Source organism: Sminthopsis crassicaudata, chromosome 4 (genome assembly GCF_048593235.1).
Source record: "Sminthopsis crassicaudata isolate SCR6 chromosome 4, ASM4859323v1, whole genome shotgun sequence".
Classification (NCBI taxonomy): domain Eukaryota; kingdom Metazoa; phylum Chordata; class Mammalia; order Dasyuromorphia; family Dasyuridae; genus Sminthopsis; species Sminthopsis crassicaudata.
Genome location: NC_133620.1, coordinates 416,142,138 through 416,163,729, shown reverse-complemented (window position 1 = coordinate 416,163,729; position 21,592 = coordinate 416,142,138). Strand labels below are relative to the sequence as shown.

The 21,592-nt window shown below is 33.2% G+C and overlaps 1 protein-coding gene across 14 annotated transcripts in view; it reads right to left on the bottom strand.

Annotated features, from left to right (window-relative positions):
* The window catches only part of CDC14A (cell division cycle 14A), a 220,717-nt gene that overhangs the window by 26,448 nt on the left and 172,677 nt on the right, over positions 1 to 21,592 (bottom strand). For 3 of the 14 annotated variants that reach the window (XM_074262795.1, XM_074262794.1, XM_074262803.1), the window contains 5 exons: positions 19,490 to 19,649; positions 13,883 to 13,998; positions 8,230 to 8,280; positions 6,219 to 6,341; positions 4,801 to 5,323 (listed from right to left, as the gene is read on the bottom strand). In XM_074262795.1, the coding sequence (XP_074118896.1) occupies positions 4,885 to 5,323; positions 6,219 to 6,341; positions 8,230 to 8,280; positions 13,883 to 13,998; positions 19,490 to 19,649 (889 nt within the window). In that variant the 3' untranslated portion in view covers positions 4,801 to 4,884. Of the gene's footprint in view, positions 1 to 4,800; positions 5,324 to 6,218; positions 6,342 to 8,229; positions 8,281 to 13,882; positions 13,999 to 19,489; positions 19,650 to 21,592 lie in introns of those variants that run through there. The other 11 variants (XM_074262800.1, XM_074262797.1, XM_074262802.1 and 8 more) reach the window with 6 other exon arrangements.

Genomic DNA, 21,592 nt, shown 5'->3' with positions numbered 1-21,592 from the left:
TCGTTTGTCCATAGTTGCTTGCCTACTATCTTAGTTATGATTTCATTGAAAAGAAAGGGCTGTCTTTTTTCATTGAGTCCTTGGAACTTAGCATATTGTCTGATAGATAGAAGACATTAGGTAAATGTTTACTGATTAATTGAGAATATTTTAGGGATAGGAGAGAGCATAAAAAACAGGAGGAAATAAATAGGCATGGCATAGATGAGGCAGGGAAGCTTGGGATAACAGAATGACTGAAATGGAAGGTTCATATATTAGAGAATTGTAGAGAATTTGATGAATCTGGAAATAGTTTGCAAAATGAATTCAAGTGGGAGTGTAGGAAAGGATGCAGAGAAGAGAGCAGAAGAAAGAGACTGGCTAGCCTGGAAGATTAATTCACAGAATCACAGACCCTTAATCAGCATCTAGTCTAACTACCTGATTTTACATGTAAGAGAACGAGGTCCAAAAATTGAGTGGTTTGCCCAAGAACATGCAACTAGTCACTTATAGAATTAGAACTCAAAAGTCAAGACCTTTCTTCATCATCTACTCTAACTACCTGATTTTACACTGAAGAAGTGAGGTCCAAAGGTTTGGTGGTTTTCCCAAGAACACACAGAACCAGAATTCAAGGTTCAGTGGTTTGCCCAAGAACACACAGAACCAAAACTCAGTCTCAGATCCAGTAGTTTCAGATCATGGCAATTAGAATAGAGATGAAAGAAGAAATATAAGAACTAACAGAAGGTTTTGTCAAAAGAACTGACAAATATATCCAAATATGATCGATAAAATAACCTTCTGAAAAGTATAGAGATTGACATCTAAGACTAAATCATGGTACTTCATAGACATTAACATTTAATAGAAAGCTAGGTAGGAATTTTTTTTAATAAGGACACATACAAAAACTAGAGAATAGCTAGCACTGATCCAGTTCTTAAGGTCTTTATAAAGTGCTTTACCTCTATAATCTCATCACAACTCTGTGAAGTGGTTCCTATAGTTATTATAATCCACATTTTACAGATGAGAAAACTGAAGATAATGGATTAAGGCATTTGCCTCAAATCCCACAGATACAAAGTATCTGAGGCAATAATGAATCCCAGGACTCTAAGCAAACCAAAGTTGTTCTCCATCCTGGTCCTTAGCCAGGATGAGAGACGTGAAAGTTGATGAGCCATGAATTACATCAACTACATGGACCACTAGGTTTACATTATAGAATCAAAGATTTAGAGCTGGAAAGAACCTTAAATCAAGTCCAACCTCCTCATTTTACAGATAAGGAAACATTGAGAGGTTAAAGAACCTGCTCTGGATTACACATCTAATAAGTAGCTGAGGTAATATTTGAAATCATCTAGTTTCTTGACACTTCCTAAGGGTTGTTGGTGAGGATCAAATAAAATAATGGATGTAAACCACTTTGGCAAATCTTCGAGTGCTATACAAATGTCTAATTATTATTATTATTATTACTAATTATTATAATAAATATCACAGCTATAATCACTATTAATCAAGATTGTTGCAGTTTGGATTTCTTTTATTTTTTCTTTCTGAAGGATAGTCTTGATTATGCTTATCAATAAAACCATAAAAATTACTCAGATGCCAGGAAAATAACAAACAAAAACTTAAAAGTTAGTATATTATTCCTACTAGCAGTTTTGGGGGCAAATACTTTAAAAAAGGGAGTTTCCTGGCCTTTGGAAACTATGTATTTAACTGCTTTACCAGCTGAAGCAAAAAAAAAAAAAAAAAAAAAAAAAAAACCTCACACAAATTGAATATAAGTACAATTGTAAAAAAAAATTCTTAAATCTTGAAAGTGTTAGATATATGGCAGAATTCTAGAACTTTTCCACAAATATTTGTTCTCCTTCTATGAAGATTATGCCCACTCATTTCCTTAACTGGATAAACCCTCCAATTTAGGAATGAGAAAAATCAGTAGTAGAAAATGAAGTTATTCAAAATAAAACCATTACTGTAAGAGATATCCCATCATGCTCTTAGAAAAGAACACAAAAAGGGTCAATTTCAAAAAAAAAAAGAGATGGAAACAAAGTTTGACAACTGTCTTGTTTTTGTCAAAACCATGAACTTCTTCATTGTTGCTTCTTACCATGCATACTAAAAACTTTTAAAAGACAGAATAACTTTTTCATGTATTGTTTTTATGGGCTGGCTGTTACATAGAGCTAAAGACCAAATGCAACTTCTCCAAGAAAAATGTTACTTGTAGTTTTTAAAACATTATATTCCCTCAAGAGCCTACCTATATCATCAATTCTCTTGAAATCAATCAGTCTAAAAACATTTATTAAACATCTACTATGTTCCAGGCACTAGACTAGGCAGCATTATTCCTAAGAGTGTTTAATGCAACATATTCATCCATAATTCTCTTCTTCAAATTCAGCTATCATTATGGCTAGCATCAATAGAAAAAAAATGAAAGATGGACTATTTTACTTGCTACAATAAAGAAACTAAACTTAACATCCAGCATAAATTTCACATCCTAATTTGTTCCACATAATATGGGAATTTCCATACCAATCCAGATTTTCTGTCATCAATCCACTGGGGTCAAAATGTCTAGAACACTTCTGGTAGGAGACTTTCTGAGAAATAATTTTATAAAGGACAAGAGTTGTTCTTGCTTCTTTTTATGTAATGGAGGCAGGAAGAAAAGAAGGGAATAAAGTTATGTCATGCTGGACAATTCTATATAGAAATGATTTCCTTTAAAATGAGATGACAAATGGAGGTAGGGAAGTGCAGTAGCTGCCTACACAGATATTATTTTGCATTAAGTTACTGGAAAACTATTCCAGTCTAGTCAGAGGATGGATGAAGGGAAGGAGATGAAAAGAAGTAGAGAGTTACAGAGTAAGAAAAAATGTTACATAAAAATCATCAGAAGAAAGCAGCAATCAGATGTCTAAAATTTCTCAGGTCTCCAATAGCAAGGAGGAAAATTGAGGCAATTAGCCTGATATTTCAGCTCAATAACCAATTTCCCTTGTAGCTTATATCTGACATAGTTCAAATATGACTCATGCACACCTTTCTGCTCTTTTCTATCCTCTCTTAAATGTTTGGGATAAATCTTTATTTATTTATGTGTTACTCTTAATCTGAAAATGGCCATATTAAAGTCTGCAGTAGTTTAAAAACAAATCAATGAATCATAATTTTGTTTATAATTCTATTGTGAAGCATAATTACTAGCTTAAATTAAAATATTTGTCAATTAGAAGCACCAAGTAAAAATGTTTACTTAAGTGTCCTGCTGTAAAATACACAATTTGTGAATGTACTTTCAAAAATTCAAACACAGTATTATTTATATTTCAAAATTGTAGTTATATAGATTTCCATAGTATTGACTCACATGTGTTTTATAGAGTGTGATCAGCACTTTAATATATTTTGTCTAATCTGTTACGTCTGCTTATTTCATCCATCTCCCCTAATCAAAAATTTGATTTAGAGGATTTGGTTAAAATAACTTATATTAAGATTATAAAATAATCAGATTGATCCTTCTTGTGGGTATTTCAATTTAAGAGAAGAGTTTATTAATACAAAAACATTTTTACTTTAGTGGAAATACTTATGGAAGTCCTTCCTTACAGACTAGTCTTCTGACGTCAGAAACAGAAGATAGAACAACAGACTGCAAAGCAGACTGCTTTTTCTTCTTCTTCCAAGATAGCAAGATCACTCCTTTGCAGAGCAGCCAATGTTATGCTGGACCATCCCTAATTGTTAGAAAATTTTGTGTGTACACTGCTCGTTTCCTTTTATTTCAACAATCACTTCCATGTTAATCCTGTAAAAATCTACTTCAAGATCTTTGAAGAAACATAGAGTGGACATTTTTTTTTTGGAAAAAAGATGTTTCTACATAAACTAAATATGAGATAAAGTCTATTTGTTAGTAGTTTTGTTCTACATCAAAATGAAAAATGTAGATAATGACCGCTGCAGACAAAACTCATCAGGGTTACTGATTTTAACAGATTCATTGATGCCTTGGACTTGTAGCTCACTCAAGAGCTGAAAAACTCAAACTTCAATCACCTTTATTATTTCATTTCTGCCCACAAATCAATGTAATGAAAATGCATTGCACAGAACAAAGATTGGTTAAGAAATTAATTTCAGATACATATCAAGTAAAGAATAGGAAAAGAACTAATTTGATCTAGATGAAAATTAAAAGAGAATTCTCTTTCCATGAGAGAATGGGGCAAACCCTCTATTTACTGGCCAGACTCTCTTATTGGATTCTTCTCTATATCCTTCTTTATATTCCTTTCTATATTCCTTTGTATTCCTGGGTCTTGGATTATTTAGTTGTGTGATTAAAAGCAGGTCATTTAGCCTCTCTTAAGCTCAGTTTCCTCAACTATAAAACCAGAGGGTGAGATGATCTTAATGTGTAAGCATTAAAGGTCTATATTTCTAATCTGAACACAATATGATGAATTTTAGCTGATATGAAAAGCTTTGAAGACAGAAAATTAAAAATACTATTCATTTTTCACATTTTAAAAAAAATGGTATTTTATGCATTAATTTATATCATGAAAGATATAGCTCGCATCACCAAAACTGCATGTGACAAATCAAACAAACTCCTAAGTTTGTAATCTAAATGACTTAAAAAAATAACTGAATCTGAAAGTAACTTGAATGCAGAAGTTTTGCTTTTGAAAAAAAATTAAAGATTAAGGTTGTTCCCCTTCTAAGAACGACAGCTAAAAAAAGAATGAAAAAATGAAGAAAAACCCGGTTGAAATTGGCATTTACTAAAAGAAGAGGAGCAAGCAGAATTTATGTGTTAAGACAGTTTTTCAAAAGAGGGGGAAGGGATCAGAAAGCTTCTTTGACACTATTAAATTTCTTTGGTGGTAGCTTTGGCTGGGAAGGCAAGGTACAGAAGTTTCTTTCAGGGTTCTGACCAAGAGATGGTGTCTGCGAACTTACAGGGATGGAACGACTCAGGAATCTTGACGAAGAAGCAGAGAGGCCAGTGTAAGGTCGGAAGACGTACTCATCGGCCTTGGCGTTGTGCAGGCTGGTGTGGCTGTTGAGGTTCGTGCCAGCACTGGTGCTCCGGCTGTACTGGTTGTTGTTGAGCTCAGGGTAATTTCTGGCAGGCGGTTGGGAGCTGCCATTCAAGTGGTTGGAGAAATGGTTGACTGGGTAACCTGTCCTAGTGGGCGTTGTGGTGGCCTTTTTGCTCTCTGAATCATCTGTTGCAGCATGCAGGTTCCCTAGAGAACTGGCTAGTCGAGTATTTATGGAAAAGCTGAACAGAAACACATGTGGGGGGAGGGAAAAACATACACAATGCATATCCATGTAAAGAATTCATGATTTCAAGACATCTATTTCAGACACTAAGGGAAGGTGATGAGGACAATTCTGATCAATGTACATGACGCTCGAACCACTCCTTTCTCTCTCTTGATGATGGTGTTATAGGTTGCTTATATAAGGACTCAAACTTCCGCTGCCCAAAACAATTATTCAAGGCATAAGAAGCTAGGTTCAATGCTTTGCATCAGGATCTCAGAATAAAATTACTGGGGTCCTTTATGATCGAGGGCAGGAATTAAATGAAAATGGCTTTCTCAGAAGAAACAACAGGTTTTAGTATGCAACATTTAACTTAATGTACATCCAATTTGAAGCCTATATATACGGTCACTGACAAATTTAGGTTCCAACCACAAATATCATGTGCGTTATAAAATAAGAAATGAAAATACTATTTCATATTCACAGATTACAAATTCACAGGGGCTGTCAAAGTTTGAAGATTATTTCCTGGATCACTGTAAGGGGAAAAATTGCAAGGTAGGACTTTACACAAAGTTCTGCTCTTTGATCTGGTACCCAACTTAACACTGACAAGAGAGACAGAACGAAACTTTCCAAATATCTCTATACTACTAGAGCCCTTGTAACCTGTAACTTATTCCCACCCCTGCAGGCCACTAATACAAAACTAACCATAATAAAGAATGGCCCTACCCTCCACCTTACAATTGCCATCCCCTCCCCAGAGGTTACAGCTCCATAGTTTGGCTGCTATAGTCACAGTCATTTGCACAATACTGACTAGGACTGAAACAATTTCTCATTCTGACACCCCAGGGAAAGTGATAGGCCCTTGAAGAAAAAGGAGAGAGAAAACATACCTCCTTGTGCTGGAGCCTGAGGAGCATGAACCTCTATTTATTCTCTTGGCAGAGGCTGAAGGTGACAATACCACCTTGGAGGGCTTCAAAGGAGATATGCAGCCTTGTGAGGAAGAGCATACTCTTTGGGGAGAGGTGGGGAAAAGCATCACATTACATTTCAGTCACTTCAAAAATATTCAATAACTTTTAAAACACAGATAAGAAAAAAACCCAACTAGATAAAGCTAAAAAAAAATCATGTACACCAAACACATTCTGATAAATCTTTACTAATGTCTAATAATAGAAGGAACACTGGACTGAAATGTGACTCCGAGGGATCTAATAATTACAAGATATGTCTGAATTTACAAAGAGTTTTCTCTACAATGACCCTCTCTGAGAGGATACAAATATTACCTCTATTTTACAAATGAAAAACGTTCAGAGAGTGAAATTAAATTAATTGCCCAAGTTCATATTTTGTAACTAGAACTGATCTTGTCTTCTAAATTCACTATTCTTTACTCTTAAGATAATATGGCTTGCTTCTTAATGAGGTCGCTATCAAATGTGCTGAATCCTGAACAAAAATCCACATTTATCTCTCCTTTTTCTTAAGATATTCTATCTTAAGATATTCTATGAAACAGGGACTTCATTTAATTGCATAATTCCATTGTCTCCCACCTCCTTTAGAAAGTACTTTAACACTAAAACACAGATGGGAAAAATCATACTACTTTGCCACTAAAACACAGAGGGGGAAAGTTACACAAATTGAATGTTCCCAAGCTTCCAGACGTTCAAGGGGGATTGCTTTTTGGCAATCCCTAAGCAGTTTCTCCAACAAAATTCCTAAGTGTTTGATTAGAACTACTAAAAAAGAAGAAAACCAATACCAAAGCAGCTGGTGATACAGTGAATGGAGCACTGGGTCTTGAATTAGAAAGACCTAATTCTAATGGCCTCAGACACTTACTGGCTGGGTGACCTTAGATACTTAAGTAACTTAAATTTCTCTGCTGCTCAGCGTTTTCAACTGTAAAATGTGGATAATACTTCTCTCCCAGGGTTGTAGTGGAGATCAAATAGGTTAATATTTGTAAATCGCTTAGCATAGTGACTGGCACATAGTAGGCACTTAATAAATGATCATTACTTCCCCAATGTAATTATTCAGCTCCTTCTTTGGCTAACCCAACAAAAAGATGGATTCTTGATGCTGCTGACAAGTAGGGAGAAAATTATAAATAGGAAAAGACTATTCATTTCCTCCTTAAAATGAAAGGGAAGAGAAAAAATCAAAGGGGAGAAAGTCTATAAGCAGAAAGAAGCTATCATTGTTTTCCATTTCAGAGCAACAGATATGCTCCCAAAAATAAAAAAGAACAAATCAAGGGGAAAATATTTGACTGAAGAAAATCTTAGTATGCAGAAATACTGTCCTTAAACTCAGTGAGGAAAAAAGCTGTGACTTTGGGAAGTTATCTATAAACTGGTAAGACTGTACTAGATTTCTAAGATTCCTTAAGGTTTTAAAATCCTGTAATCTGAAGTATCTCTTATCAATGTCTAATTATATGCAATAATGCTAGACGGACAAAAAACTCTCTAAATATGTCACTGAAACAAATAGAAATTTAAAATAAAAATTAGTTACGAATGGCGATATGGTAGAGTAGAAAAAAGCCCAGGTTTTGGAGTCACAGTATGTAAGCTCATTGATTCCAATTACCAATGTGATATCAGGAAAGATACCTAACCTCCCTGAGCTTCAGATTCCTCATCTATAAAATAAAAAGATTGGACTGGTGGCCTTTAAGGTCCCTTCTGGCCATAGAGCCAAATCTATAATACTTTGAAGTATCTTCCACTGAGGACATCAAATAGCACTTCAAAATGGATACTAAACAAGTTACAAAACTTCAAATCCATGTGCTACATTAGTTTTTAAGTAAGTCCAAATTAGGGAATGTCCCAAAGGATCATAGCTATAGGCTTCCCAGACACCTGACTTTATCAGTACCTGAGAGGCTGTGATATTGATGTGGCATGTTGTCTCAGTTCCTCCAATCGACTGAAATCAAAAGCAGATGTTTATATATTACTAAAGAGTAAGGGAGAATTGTTTTACTTTCTTATAAAAATGTATGATCAGACAGTTAAATGTTATCCTCATGAAGTCCACCAGTGAAAATATAAAACTGGTAAAGAGGAGATTTTAAAAAACAATTTTACATAAGAAGCTTGCTTTTTTAATGTTTTTTTTCTCCCAGATCTGGTTTTTAATATTGCTAATGTTGCTTTAAATTGGCTATTTCTTGACTCCACAAATAGAACCCTGCTATGACCCTAATTCAAAGAATCTTCTATAACTTTTTATCCAAAAGTAAAGAAAAATTTCTAATAAACAGGAAGTGAAATTTTTTTTAAAAGTACAGATCCCCTAACAATCTCCCTAGCAAAACAAATCTTTTAAAAAAGTTATCAGATGAAGCAAGGATCAATAAAATCAAAGGGAAATACTAGTAATCTTCTCCCATCCAGGCCAGGACTATACAGGAATATGATCTGTGGGCAATGGGAAGCCCCAAATCAGTTCAGTTTCCATCAAACAAGGCTTACTCAACCCTGACTTGTCCAAATTATACCAATAAACAAAGCCATGCTCTGTTAGGTAACCGTCCAGAGAGACAGAAATGGGGCAAAGATGTCCTGGAGTCATCATGCTCTCCAATATTTTATATATTGTTGAGATCTATTAAGATGACAGCAGGAAATATAATCAACTAAAGACAGGTCATTGTACAAGAAAAAGTACGCGAGAGACCAAGACTAGCACCTGTATTAAGACTTAAGGGATCAAGTGCAAATGACAAGGATTCAGAGAGAATAGACAACTTGCTTTCAACACTGGGCACAGTTGTCTGACACAGGACATGGTTGTATAAGATGGTGTAAAGAAAAGGACAAAGAATAACTACCCCATCTAGAATTATGTAGGGTAGCAGCAGGAGCAGCAGTATTCAGACTATACACAAAGGTCTACAAAGACCAGGGTCCGACAAACCCATTCAAGAAGAAAAGAAGGGAAAAAATCTAGCTCTGACACAGTGTCACAAACTTCCAAGAAAAATATATCTCAAATCCAATTTATAGAATTTAATAGGATAGAAAAAAAGAATTGAAATGTCAAAGAATCAAGTTAGAAAACAAGAATACAAGATTATGCTAAAAATATTGTAAGCAAAAAAAAAAAAACTGGAAAACAATTATCCCAAAAGGCAAAATGAAAAGATTTCAATCCAAGAATAATTTATCTGGAAAAATGGAAGTATTACTTTATAGGGAAACAAAATGAATCCTGAACATAAGAGAGAATTTTCAAATACTCCTATGAAAATATCAGAAGCTGAATAAAACTGAAGAAATGAAAACACAAATGTCAAGAGAAATCTTGACAGGTAAATGATGCTGTTCAATTATTTCAGTTGCATAACTGCATTTGGGGTTTTTTTTGGCAAAGATACTAGCATCTGTGTTATTTTGTGTCATTTCCTTCACCAGTTCATTTTACATATGACAAAACTGAAGCAAATATGATTAAGTGACTCAAACAAAAAAATAAAAATAGCTAGTTAATGTTTGAAACTAGATTTGAACTCCCAACTCCAGGCCCAGCACCGTAGTCACAACACCATCCAACTGACAAATAAATACATGAAAGTAATTTCAAAGATTTTCATCATGATAAAATACGTAAATTTTAACAGGGGGAGAAGAAACAAACAACTCTCTAAAAATGTCTTTTAGAGTCACAAAAGAAATAAAGACAAGATCTCAAAAGTTACTAATTAATCATGGGAAAAATTTTGAATTCAACCATTGGGGTCAAAATTCAGTACTTTATCACCAAGTCCACAAGAACCCTTGACAAAGGAGTATCATACTCAGCACAGAAGACAGAAAGAACTCCTATGTAATAAAAAAAAGTTACGAGAAACAGGTTTGTTGTCGTGAAGCATTGGAAATAAAGTGGATGCTATTAAATGTGTATATGTGCACATGCATATGTGTGTAATGGATCAACATCATGCCATAAGAAATTACAAAAGCGATAGTTTCAAAGAAATCTAGAGGACTTGGGGAAGGAAACAAGTATTTATATAGTGCCTATCTATGACAGATATTGTGCTAATAAAGCACTTTTAAAATTATTTAATTTGATCCTCATAATAACCCTGTGAGATGTGTCATTACATTCTCATTTTACAGATATGGAAACTGAGGCAGGAAGAAGTTAAATGCCTTGCCCATGCTCATAATGGTAATGAGTGACTGAGGCTGGATTTGAATTCAGGTATTCCTAGCTCTGGGCCCAACATTCATTCAATCCACTGCTTCAACAATTGCCCCAAGATGTAAGAAATGATACAGACTGAAGCAAGGTGGAACTAGGAGAATAATATAACAACTACAATGATGTAAAGTATAACAACTGTAAAATACTTAAAAATTTTGATAAATGAAATAACCATTTATGACTTCAGAGTACTGATAAAAAAAACATTTCAAAAAAATGCTTTCCATCTCTTAGCAGAGAGAATAGACTAAAATACAGAATGATATATATATTTCAGCACAACCAATGTAAATTTTTGTTTTGTTTGACCATCCTTTTTATTATGAGAGGACTTAATTTGAAGGGAGAGGACTTCATGGCTAGTGATAGTGATTCTTAAAAAAAAAGAAAGAAAGAAAAAAAAAAACAGAAAAGAATGCCAGTGAAACATTTCAAAATACACAGAAAACATCAGAATGAAGTTCAGTAGAAACACATATGAGCAGAATAGTTTAGTATTGTTTTAAATGTAATTTATATTTTTTAAAAAACTGTAGACAATAAATTCAATATATAATCTTGTTTTTCTGTAATTTCCAGCATAATGAAATGTCATTTGTTAGTTACATTGTAAACTTGTTAAATTGACAATCAAAAAGAAAATGTAAACTAAAAGAATAAAGATTAACTCAATACTATAAAGAGTTGTATTATAGTTTTATAGAATTTTCTATCCTCCAAAAAACTGATTTTATGAAAAAAATTGGAAAGAAAACAGATTCTCAAGAAAACAAGACTTATTTCTGAGGACTAAAAAACTAATATAAGACATGAAGATCGATGCAATTGATTTTGGTTTTTTGTTTAAGTTTATTTTCATTTTATTTTTTAGTTTATTTTCCAAAATTGTACACATATTAAATATATAAATATATTAAATATATAAATAACTATATATGTATATGCAAAACATATATGGATAGATGTGTTCCAATTTAAGAGCAGCTCAAAGAAAAGATAGTTAGTTAAAAAAAAAAGTAAATAAAAATCAACTTATGATTAGAAAATTAATACAAGGCTGTTTTTATTTTGGCTGTGAATTGTGCTGGTAGCTTGAAGGCAGAAATTAATTACTGGGTTGTTATGTAGAGTTTACCATCCTATTTCAAGAAATTGTCATTGCTCTTTCTTTATGTCTTAAACTAGTAGCAAAGAGTATCTCACAAATCATAGCTCTGATATAACCAAAAGCCAACTTTAGATTTGATACCTTTTTACCAGGGAACTCTTAGAAAACCAATTTTTTTAGTGCAGTTCCATTATCAACATAATATTTAGTGACGGACGTTTTCTGTTCCTATAGCAGAGATGTAATTCCTCTGGCAGTTAATGGAAAATGTTCAGCAATCAATAAGTATTTAATAAGTGCCTGCTATGCATAAGGTACTATGAGACAGGTATTGCAGATATAAACACAAAATTGAATGATCTTTAGCTTCATTGAACTTATATTCAATCAAAGAAAACAGCATGTTTACAAATAAATATATGTATACACACAATATGCTTATGGTATTTATCTATCTATCTATCTATCTATATCTACATAGAGATATATATATATATATATATCTCTATGTAGATATAGATATATAGATATATATATTACATATGTACTCATTTGGGAGAGGGGAAAACTAGCAGCTGAAATGAAAAAGAAAGGCTTCATGTTAAAAGTGGTGCCTGAATAAAGTTTTAAAGGAAATAAAGAGTTTAAAGAGCTGAGATAAGAGTACACATTCTGAGAAATAAAGAATAATAAGTACAAAAGTGTGGAGATGGAGGATGTAATATGATGTTTAAATAATAGCAAGAGAGGTTGAGATGGATACTAGAGTGCAGGAAGGGGAATACTATAATAATGTTGGAAAAGTAGGCTGAAGTCAGGTTGTGAAGAAATTTAAAAGATAAAGGGAGGTGTTTACATTTGGTGCTAGAGGCTCTAAGAAGCCACTAGTGGAAAGTATGAAAAAGGGAGACCAATTAGGAGGTTACTACAATAGTGTAGATGACACATGATGAGGGCCAAGAATAGAATGGAGGAAAATAAAATGTGTAGAGGGCTAGTTCTGTTTTGGACATGTGTAAATAGAGATGAAATAATCAATGTTTAATGAAAACCATCTTTAAGTGGAGATGAAATAGCCAATAGGAAAATGAAGATGTGTAACTGGAACTCAAAAGAGATTAGGGGCAAGGTATAATAATTCAGGGCTCATTGAGGTAACAAGAAAATCCATGAGAGTTATTAAGGCGTAGAGAGAGAAGATGACCCAGGACAGCACCTATAGCAAAGCAGGATGTGAAAATCCTCCCTAAATTCTAGCAGGCACTCAAATTATCATCCTATCTCTTGCTCTATTTCATAGCCAAACTCCTAGAAAAGAAGCTGTGGACAGAGTATGTTCCACTTCCTCTCCTCTACCCTTCTCTTCTCTGCCCTTTGCAATCTAATGGACAGTTTCCTTTTTCAAATGAAAATCTTCATTGCAAATTTCATTGCAAACTTAATGACTTCTCAATCTTCATCCTTCTAACACGTTCTTGTTCTGATGTTCTCTAATCCCTGGGTTTTGGTGACACTGCTTATTCTTCATTCTCATCTTAACTAACCACTTCTCAAGTCTCCCTTGCTGATATCACTCTAAGTGAGTGTCCAGGAGAAGTGACCTCATCGTGTTCTAGGTGGACTGCTCTCTCTTGGTTCTGATTTTACTTTTCTGACCACTCCTTCATGACCATTACCAACCATTATTCCCTTGGTTGTCACCACGTAAGACAGAAAAATGGAGATCTCTTGAAGAGATTTATAAAATTTCTATCTGCATTAACTGCTTCCATCTTTCCTCATCCAAATATTTGTTTAATTAATGTTAGATTTAAAAATTAGAGCACAGAAATCAGTTCAATTAGGAAAGCTTTAAAATAACTTGATATTACTTGGAAGCAGAAATTAAGCTGGGGAAGAAGGAAGGAGAGCTTGGCAGCAAATGGAAGGGAATAGTGTTGTATCCTCATTTTAGCAAAATGTCTTAAGTTAATTGTTGTCTATAACATGAAGAAGTGAATGAATTCAAAATGAAAAATCAAGAAATTGTAACAATTTTAAAAATGGGTAGTGGATTAGGTAATATAAGGGACGTATGGAAACGAGCTCAAAGTGTGTGTGTGTGTGTGTGTGTGTGTGTGTGTGTGTGTGTGTGTGTGTGTGTGTGTGTGTGAACAAAGGAAACTGATTCTGAATTAAATACATGCAGAGCCAATCCAAGCAACTTACCTAAGAACACTAGCTGTTGAAGAGCGTGGCTGTCTTTGATTTTTTAAGGCACGAAGTTTGTCTCCCTGTGTCATGGCGGTTTTGATTTCCAAATCTACATCATCATCGGTACTCCCCTGGAAAAATTTTTGAAAAGTGTAAGATTTGTAAAAGACCTATCCACAATAATTTTGTTTTTTATGCCCTCTAATACAACAATAAAGTCCCCCAAAAGTCATAAATCATCTTATTACTAGATATCAAATTAAAAAGCACAGAGATACATATCTATATATAGTGGGGAAAGAATACAGAAAATATTCTTTATTTATTTATTTAATTTAGAAGATCAGTGTTGAAGTTTCATTTCTTACACTTACTTGCTGAATTTTGGACAGTATGAAGATAAAATGCCTATAGGACATTCAGTTTGAAATATCATCCTCCATTACCTACTCTTTATTCCATCCTTTGGAGAACTCTTTTTAAAAATCCTAAGTTCCCTAAGCATTTACATTGGATTTGTTTCTCTATCATCAAAATTTCATTCTTGAAAACTAAACATACATCTAGGATAATTTCCTCTGGAGAATTTTATATCATGGCATTATTATAGTTCCACATATATAAGAATAATGAATAAATAGATGGCTATAAAGCAGGAAGGTTTTTTAATCTGGGGTCCACAAACCTAACTATTGACTATTTTGGTAACTATATTCTAATTAATTAGTTCCTTTGTAATCCTATGAATTTGTATAGATGTAAAAAATTATTTTTAAAACATGTCTATAAAACACTATCTCTTTTGCAACTGAGAGAGTTGGACTTGAAAGTTGGTCAACTTGAATGATTTGTCCAGGATCACACAGCTAGCACATAGCACAGGCAGAACCTGAACCCAAGTCATCTTCTGGATTGTCCTAAGATTCAGTGACCACTTTAGCCCACTTATATTATACTGACTTTCATTCAGGACATGCCAGTTTAAAGTTTAGAGGCATTAATTAATCAAACACATCATTATGGTGGAAATTAAGCCAAACAAACTATAACATCAAATATAAATCTGGGCACTGAAAGTAATGGAAGAAAAAGCCATAGAAATGTAAAGAAATAATATGTGAAAATTTCTAAAAAGGAGAAAAGAACGAGATATCTGAGTCATATGTGACATGGATATGACTTTTTAATGGAAAGAACAGTGATTTGGGAGTGGAATAACCTGGATTCTCATTGCAGCTCTGCCACTAACTTGCTATGTGAACTTAAAAAATAATTCAATTCTGCAGATTCTCAGTTTCATTTGTGAAAGCAGGAGATTTATCTAAATGCTCCCTAAAGTCCGTTTCAGCTTCACTATCCTGTGGTCATTAGAATATAAATAAAAAGTCTTATAAGACAAGGGAATCAAAAATAAATGCATTATTATGTCAATAACTTGCTTGGGACAATATATATATAAAGGGGGGAAAATAAGAAGAAACAATCTAGGGAAAGGGAATGAGAAAATGTTACTGAAAAAGGAAACAAATATATATGCATTTACAGAAATATCACATTCACATGTCTTTGATAATAAAACACTATGTATCAAACACCCTTAGAGGGTTTTAAAAATAAGAGTAACTTTTTGTTTGCAGATGAAATAGTTAATAAACTTAATGTCTGAAAACAGGGAGCTGCACCCTAACTCTAAATATGCCCTTTATTTCCATTATTATACACTATTAAGAAGAGTGTCAAAAACATAGAGTTAAGACCCTCTAGCATGGTTTAAAGACAAATCCTGAAGAATTTTATTAAGATATGAAATAATATTTTCAATAAAGAAATGCTTTCATGACAGTTTTTGTTTTGCTAGTACAAACCATCCAAAATCCCACCATCTAAAGAGAGATTTCCTCTTGGTCTTTACAATAACAGTTTGTTTCTTGACACTTTATAAATATAATAGGCCTTTTGGTATGTTGATAACTCAACTCCCCTTCCTTTCCTTAGATAGAGATTGGCTTTATACCAAACATTGTTTTTAGTAAAACTGTTATTTCAAGGTTTTAACATAATTTAAATGACTGAACACTAATATAAAAATCTTTACATATAAACAACACTTAAAAGATCATTAATATCTGTCACTATGTGAATAATAAAAAAGGAAAAAGTTGTATAAGTATTCTCAGAACAACAAAAATTGGGACAAAACTTTTTCCTGGCCATTCGTTCAATAAGTGCTATTAAGCATCAAATGTGGCAGACATTGGAGATACAAAGAAAAAAAGTCTTGTTCTCACTGTTCTAAAGGAACTTATATTTTCTTGGTCAGAAAGTAACCTCTACACAGATTAAGTATAAAAGTTATTCCAAATAATGTCAATTCAGGGGAACAAAGGAGAAGAAAAGGGAGGAAGGGGGAGAGATCACTAACAACTATGGAGATAATAAAAATCCTCTTACAGAAGATAGCCTTTGCTAGCAGAGAAATAAAAGCGGACCAGGGAGCAAGAAGAAGCAATCAATGAATTTACTCCATTTAAAGAGTAAATCATAAGAGTGAAAATCCTGAAGAGGAGTAAGCAACAGGTCTTCACTAAGCTGTAATAGCATTTGGTCAAATGAAATGCTGTTTCAAGCTATCAAGGGTTTTAAGATTCCCATATGTTTATTTGTACTATGCCACAAAACCATAACCATGTCATCCTAAATTTCCGTCTTCTCATTCATCCTTCCGGAATGATGTTCGTTTTTAAACACTACATACACAACATTGCTAATTGCCATGTCTGAAATTTTACTTTGAATAAGTACTAGTTTATAATGACTTTTGTTTGTTTCACAGTCCCTCCTCATCTATTTGGAGATTTATAATAGTCACTTTTAAAAGCAAAAAACTTTTTTTCCTAATAAGAATAGGGGAAAGAAGAAGACAGGAAGAAGGAAGAAAAAAAGATGACAGAGAGCTAAAGGGTGCAACGAAAAAGAGGTCATTTTAATAGATGTGAACATTAATTATTCAAATACTTTACATTCTATTAATATTATACCAATCCTTTGTCCAGTTATAAATTGATCTTCTACAAAAATAAAATCTATTTTTGAAAAATAGAAGTGTCGTGAACTTGGAGTCCTCAAAAAAGAGGAAAACAATAATTTCTCAACTTCCAGAAACTAATTCAAATGTAACTTGTGATTTTGAAAGTTGAACATTACTACTTCACACTAAGTGTTTTTCTCAATCACTGAAAAAATTCACTTGTATCTTCAGATGTCTTTATTCCTAACTATATAGTTTTACCATGTATGTGTGTGTGTGATCTCCTTTTTGTCTCTTCCACAAGACATGCCAACTCCTTTTAACTATGCATTTCCACTGGCATTCCCTCATGCCTGGACTCTTCTCTTGCCTCATTCTGCACCTCCTAGTTCCCTTTAAATTAAAATCCCATCTTCTAAAGGAAGCCTTTCCTGATCCTCTCTTAAAATTAGTGCCCTCCTTCTGAGATTATTCTCCAATATATCCTGTATATATCTTTGTACACAGTTTTTTTTTTCATGTTGTCTCTCCTCTTCAAGGACAAGGTCTTTTTTCCTCATTTTTTTGCCCTGTATATACTCAAAAGAAACTACTCATCCTTTTCCAATCCTTCCCAAACCTTTGATAATTGTCTGATCAACTGACCAACAATCTGGTGGCCTTTTCTGAGAAAATTCATTAGCAATATTTACTCTTCTTCTGGTTCAAGATAACTACAATACATTTACTACTCTATTTTGTTAATCCTTTGGATATATTACTTTCATCTCTAGTATGGATTTCTAACTAATAAAATTTGAATCTTCAATTCCTTTGTTGATAAGTTCATTCCAGTAGTACCTTCACCACTTTTAGCTTATATCATCTTAATATAAAAACTCTGAAGAAAATAGTTCATCTTTGTTTTGAGTATAAAGAGGCAGTCATGGACAAAGCTCTAGACGGGGAATCAGGAGATAAAGATTATAATCCTGCCTCTTCCACTAATTAACAGTGTGATGTTAACCCACCTTAATGTATCTGGGATTTAGTTTACTCATCTGTAAAATGAGGGAATGTAACACAAGACCTCTAACATTCTTTGTTGTCCTTCGGACATTGAGTTGTACCCAATTCTTTGTGACCCCACAGATTAAAGCACATCAGGTTCTTCTATCTTCCATTAGCTCTTCAAGTCTGTCCAAGTTCATGTTTAATGTATCCATGATACTATTTCTTCATGTCATCCTCTACCATGACCTCTTCCTTTGCCTTCAAATTTCTCCAACATCGGGATCTTTTCCAGTGAGTCCCTTATTACTATATAGCCAAAGTATGTAAGCTTCAGCTTCGTATTTGACCTTTCAGTGAATCTCGTGAATTTAAGTATTGATTGATTTGATCTCCTAATTGTCCAAGGAACTCACAAAAGTCTTCCTCAGCACCACAATTTAATAACATACATTCTGCAGTAGTCAGCTTTCCTTACAGTCCACACAGCCATACATTGCTACTTGAAAAAGCATAACTTTATATGGACATTTGTGGGTAAAATGATGTCTCTGCTTTTATTACACTATCCAGATTTCCCATAACTTTCCTTCCAAGGAATAAGTGTCTTTTAATTTCATGGTTACAGTCAGCATCTGCAGTAAACTTTAAGCCCCTGAATATAAAGTCTAACATTATTTCTATTTCTTCTTCTTCTACTTGACAGGAAGTGATGAGACCAGTTGACAAGATCTTAGAGTTAAGGGAATTGGTTTTGTTGTTGTTGTTGTTGTTTTTTAGGGGGTTAAGCCAGAGCACTTTTCTCTTTCATTCTCATCAAGAGGCTTCTTAATTCTTCACTTAATGCCATCAGAAATCTAAGATTTAACATTCTATAAATCAGCAATTGATACTCATTCTTCACGTGAGTCATTTCCATACTGATCAGGCATGCTATTAACTCCAATTTTACTCTGGGAATATGGAGAGAGGGTCTTTTAAAAAATCACTTGTAGTTTATATTACACTTTTAAATTTTTCCTCACCATCTATATTCAACTTCCACCATTGTCAATTACAGAGTTTTTAAATTCATACTTTTGGCTCTTAATTTCCTCCTTTCAATATATTCCTTCTTTGTTTATATTCACAGAGGCAGCTAAGTGATGCAGGGAATGGAATATGGGACTTAAACAGAGAAGACATCTGTTTGGATCCTGCCTCTGACACCAGCTAACTGTGTGGCTACAGACCAGTCACTTAACTTTTTTCCATCTCTATTTCCTCCTATACAAATAATAGCACCCCTCCCCAGTAGAATTGTTGTGAGAACCAAATGAGGTTACCTCTGTAAATCACTCTAAGTCATAAAGCACTATGTAAATGATCTAGCAATCATTCACAAAATTATGTCATCCCCTATTCTTTGAGTTCCTATTGCAGTTTCTGTTTAAAAAGACAGAATATCTTTCTTGGTTTTAATTAAATAAATTAATTTAACTATGAACTTCACCCACTAAAATCCAGTGCTTTGAAATCCTAAGATCCTTTTATATTATATTCATAAAATAGTAACAAAATATGAAAGAGAAGAGGCTATATAAATAGTCATAGAGATGATTTACCTCTCCATATCTGTCCAACGTTTGTAATTTGGAATAGTTTCCACCAATTGACAGTTCATCCAAACTTGAGAGAATCTTGTTTATACTTCCTTCGCTGGATGGTCTGTTTTTCAGTTTGGAACGATAAATGTCTCCTTGAACCCACAATGATGCTTGTTTTCTGTTCACAGAAGAGGAAAGTAAACAATTTTGAGAATAAAATGTAGTACTTCAGAACCTTATTATCTGCTAACAAATGAAAAGATATCAAGGTAAATAAATATTTATAAAAAGAAAACAAATTGAATGGACTATAATTAAATTTTTTAGATTTTGAGAAAATGTCACTTATGTTCTAAAAGCCAAGATCTAAGATTTTTAAATTATATACATTAAAATATGGACACTTTTCAAATAATGAGATTTGACAGATGCTTATACCACCACATTACATCCATGGCTGTTGTGACTTTAAAGAGGTAGGTATTTTGTGTAATGATCAAAGGAACCTCAGTTTTAATCAGAATTTTCACTGACCAATGTATTATTAATCTGCATTTAGATCCATCTTTTAAAATAACTATTGACCCAAGAGAAAGATTAGCAAATGAACAGATTTAAAGATGATTTTTACTGCCCTCAGAACAGAACCCTATTTCATGGGTACCAATTTGAAACATCTGAAAATATCAAAGACAGTGTTGTACTAGATAACTATAGGCCCAGTCACCAACCATAAAGACTTGTCTTCACCTACTTTTTTTGTGAACTAGTTTTTCCTTCAGGGGAAAATATATTCTCAAAGTTCTTTTATAAGATTTTTCTTAGTTGTACTTAAGGTCACTATAATTTTTTTTAAGATGAAGAGAACTTTGGAAGAATGATAATTTTGGATTAATACTGTGTCACATTCCCAAAAATAAAGTTAATTAATTACTATAAAGAATCATGTTAGCAGTTTTTTTTTTTTTAATGGCCTATGGTTCATCATGAGGAATATCAATTCTTATGGCATTATCAGGAAGCAGATGCTAGCCCCTTTAAATCTAAAAAAACAATATGTGACTTTCTGTTACTGGTATTGCTATTTTTAAGCATTAGGTGATGAAAACATTTTTACTGTATCTTTTGAGCTGGAAGAGTCCTTAGAGATTATCTTCATTTTATTTTATTTTTTAAAAATTATTTATTAAGCATTTCTCTCTCCTCCCATACTCTCCCCTCATTGAACAATTTTGAAAATGAAAAATAAAACTCTTATAACAAATCTACATAGTCCAATAAAAAAATTTCCAGGTTATCCATGTCCAAAATTGCTTGTCTTGTCCTGCATCTTAAGTTCTTTTCTTTGACAAGAAGTAGATGGCAAATTTCATTGTGTGAAAATAGGAATTATTTCATTTTATCTTTTTTTTTTTCCTCATACTGCTCAGAATAGTGCTTATACACTGTAGACCCTTAGCAAAGACATGTTAAACTGAATTGAATGGTATGGATTGGTATGCCTGCATGAAAGGTAATATGAGTATAAACAAGCAACACTTAGGAACTCTGATAATCACAAGGATTGTCTTAATCCCAGAGGACTAATGATAAAACATGTATATATCTACTGCCTAATGGAAAGGTGATAAATTAAAGGTATAGAATAAGACATATATTTTGGACATGATCCAATAATTTATTTTACTATGCATATTTGTTACAAGTTTTTTTTTCCCATTGGTAGGAAAAGAAAAAAGAAGAGAAAATGAAATCCAAAAAAATTTTTTCTTTCCAAGTAAAAAACAAAAACTTACAAATGGTGGTTAGCTTCCCTAGTTCAAAAAAGTATAATTCAAAAAAGTCTTTTTAAACTATAATAAAATTGAAATACTACATAATATATGATTAGAAAATAGCACTTGCAAATAATCTAAAGTTATAACACCAGAAACATATTTCTTTTGTTCTTCTAATATAAAAGAACCTTCCATCTACCTCAGCAGGAGCAAGAGAGGATAGTGATGAGGGAAAGGGATTTCACACAATCTTGGTGAGTGAATCTGGTACACTTCAGAACTTAGAGAAAAGGTCAATATCTGGATACATATATTAAAGAAACAAAGAGAATAATCCGTTTTT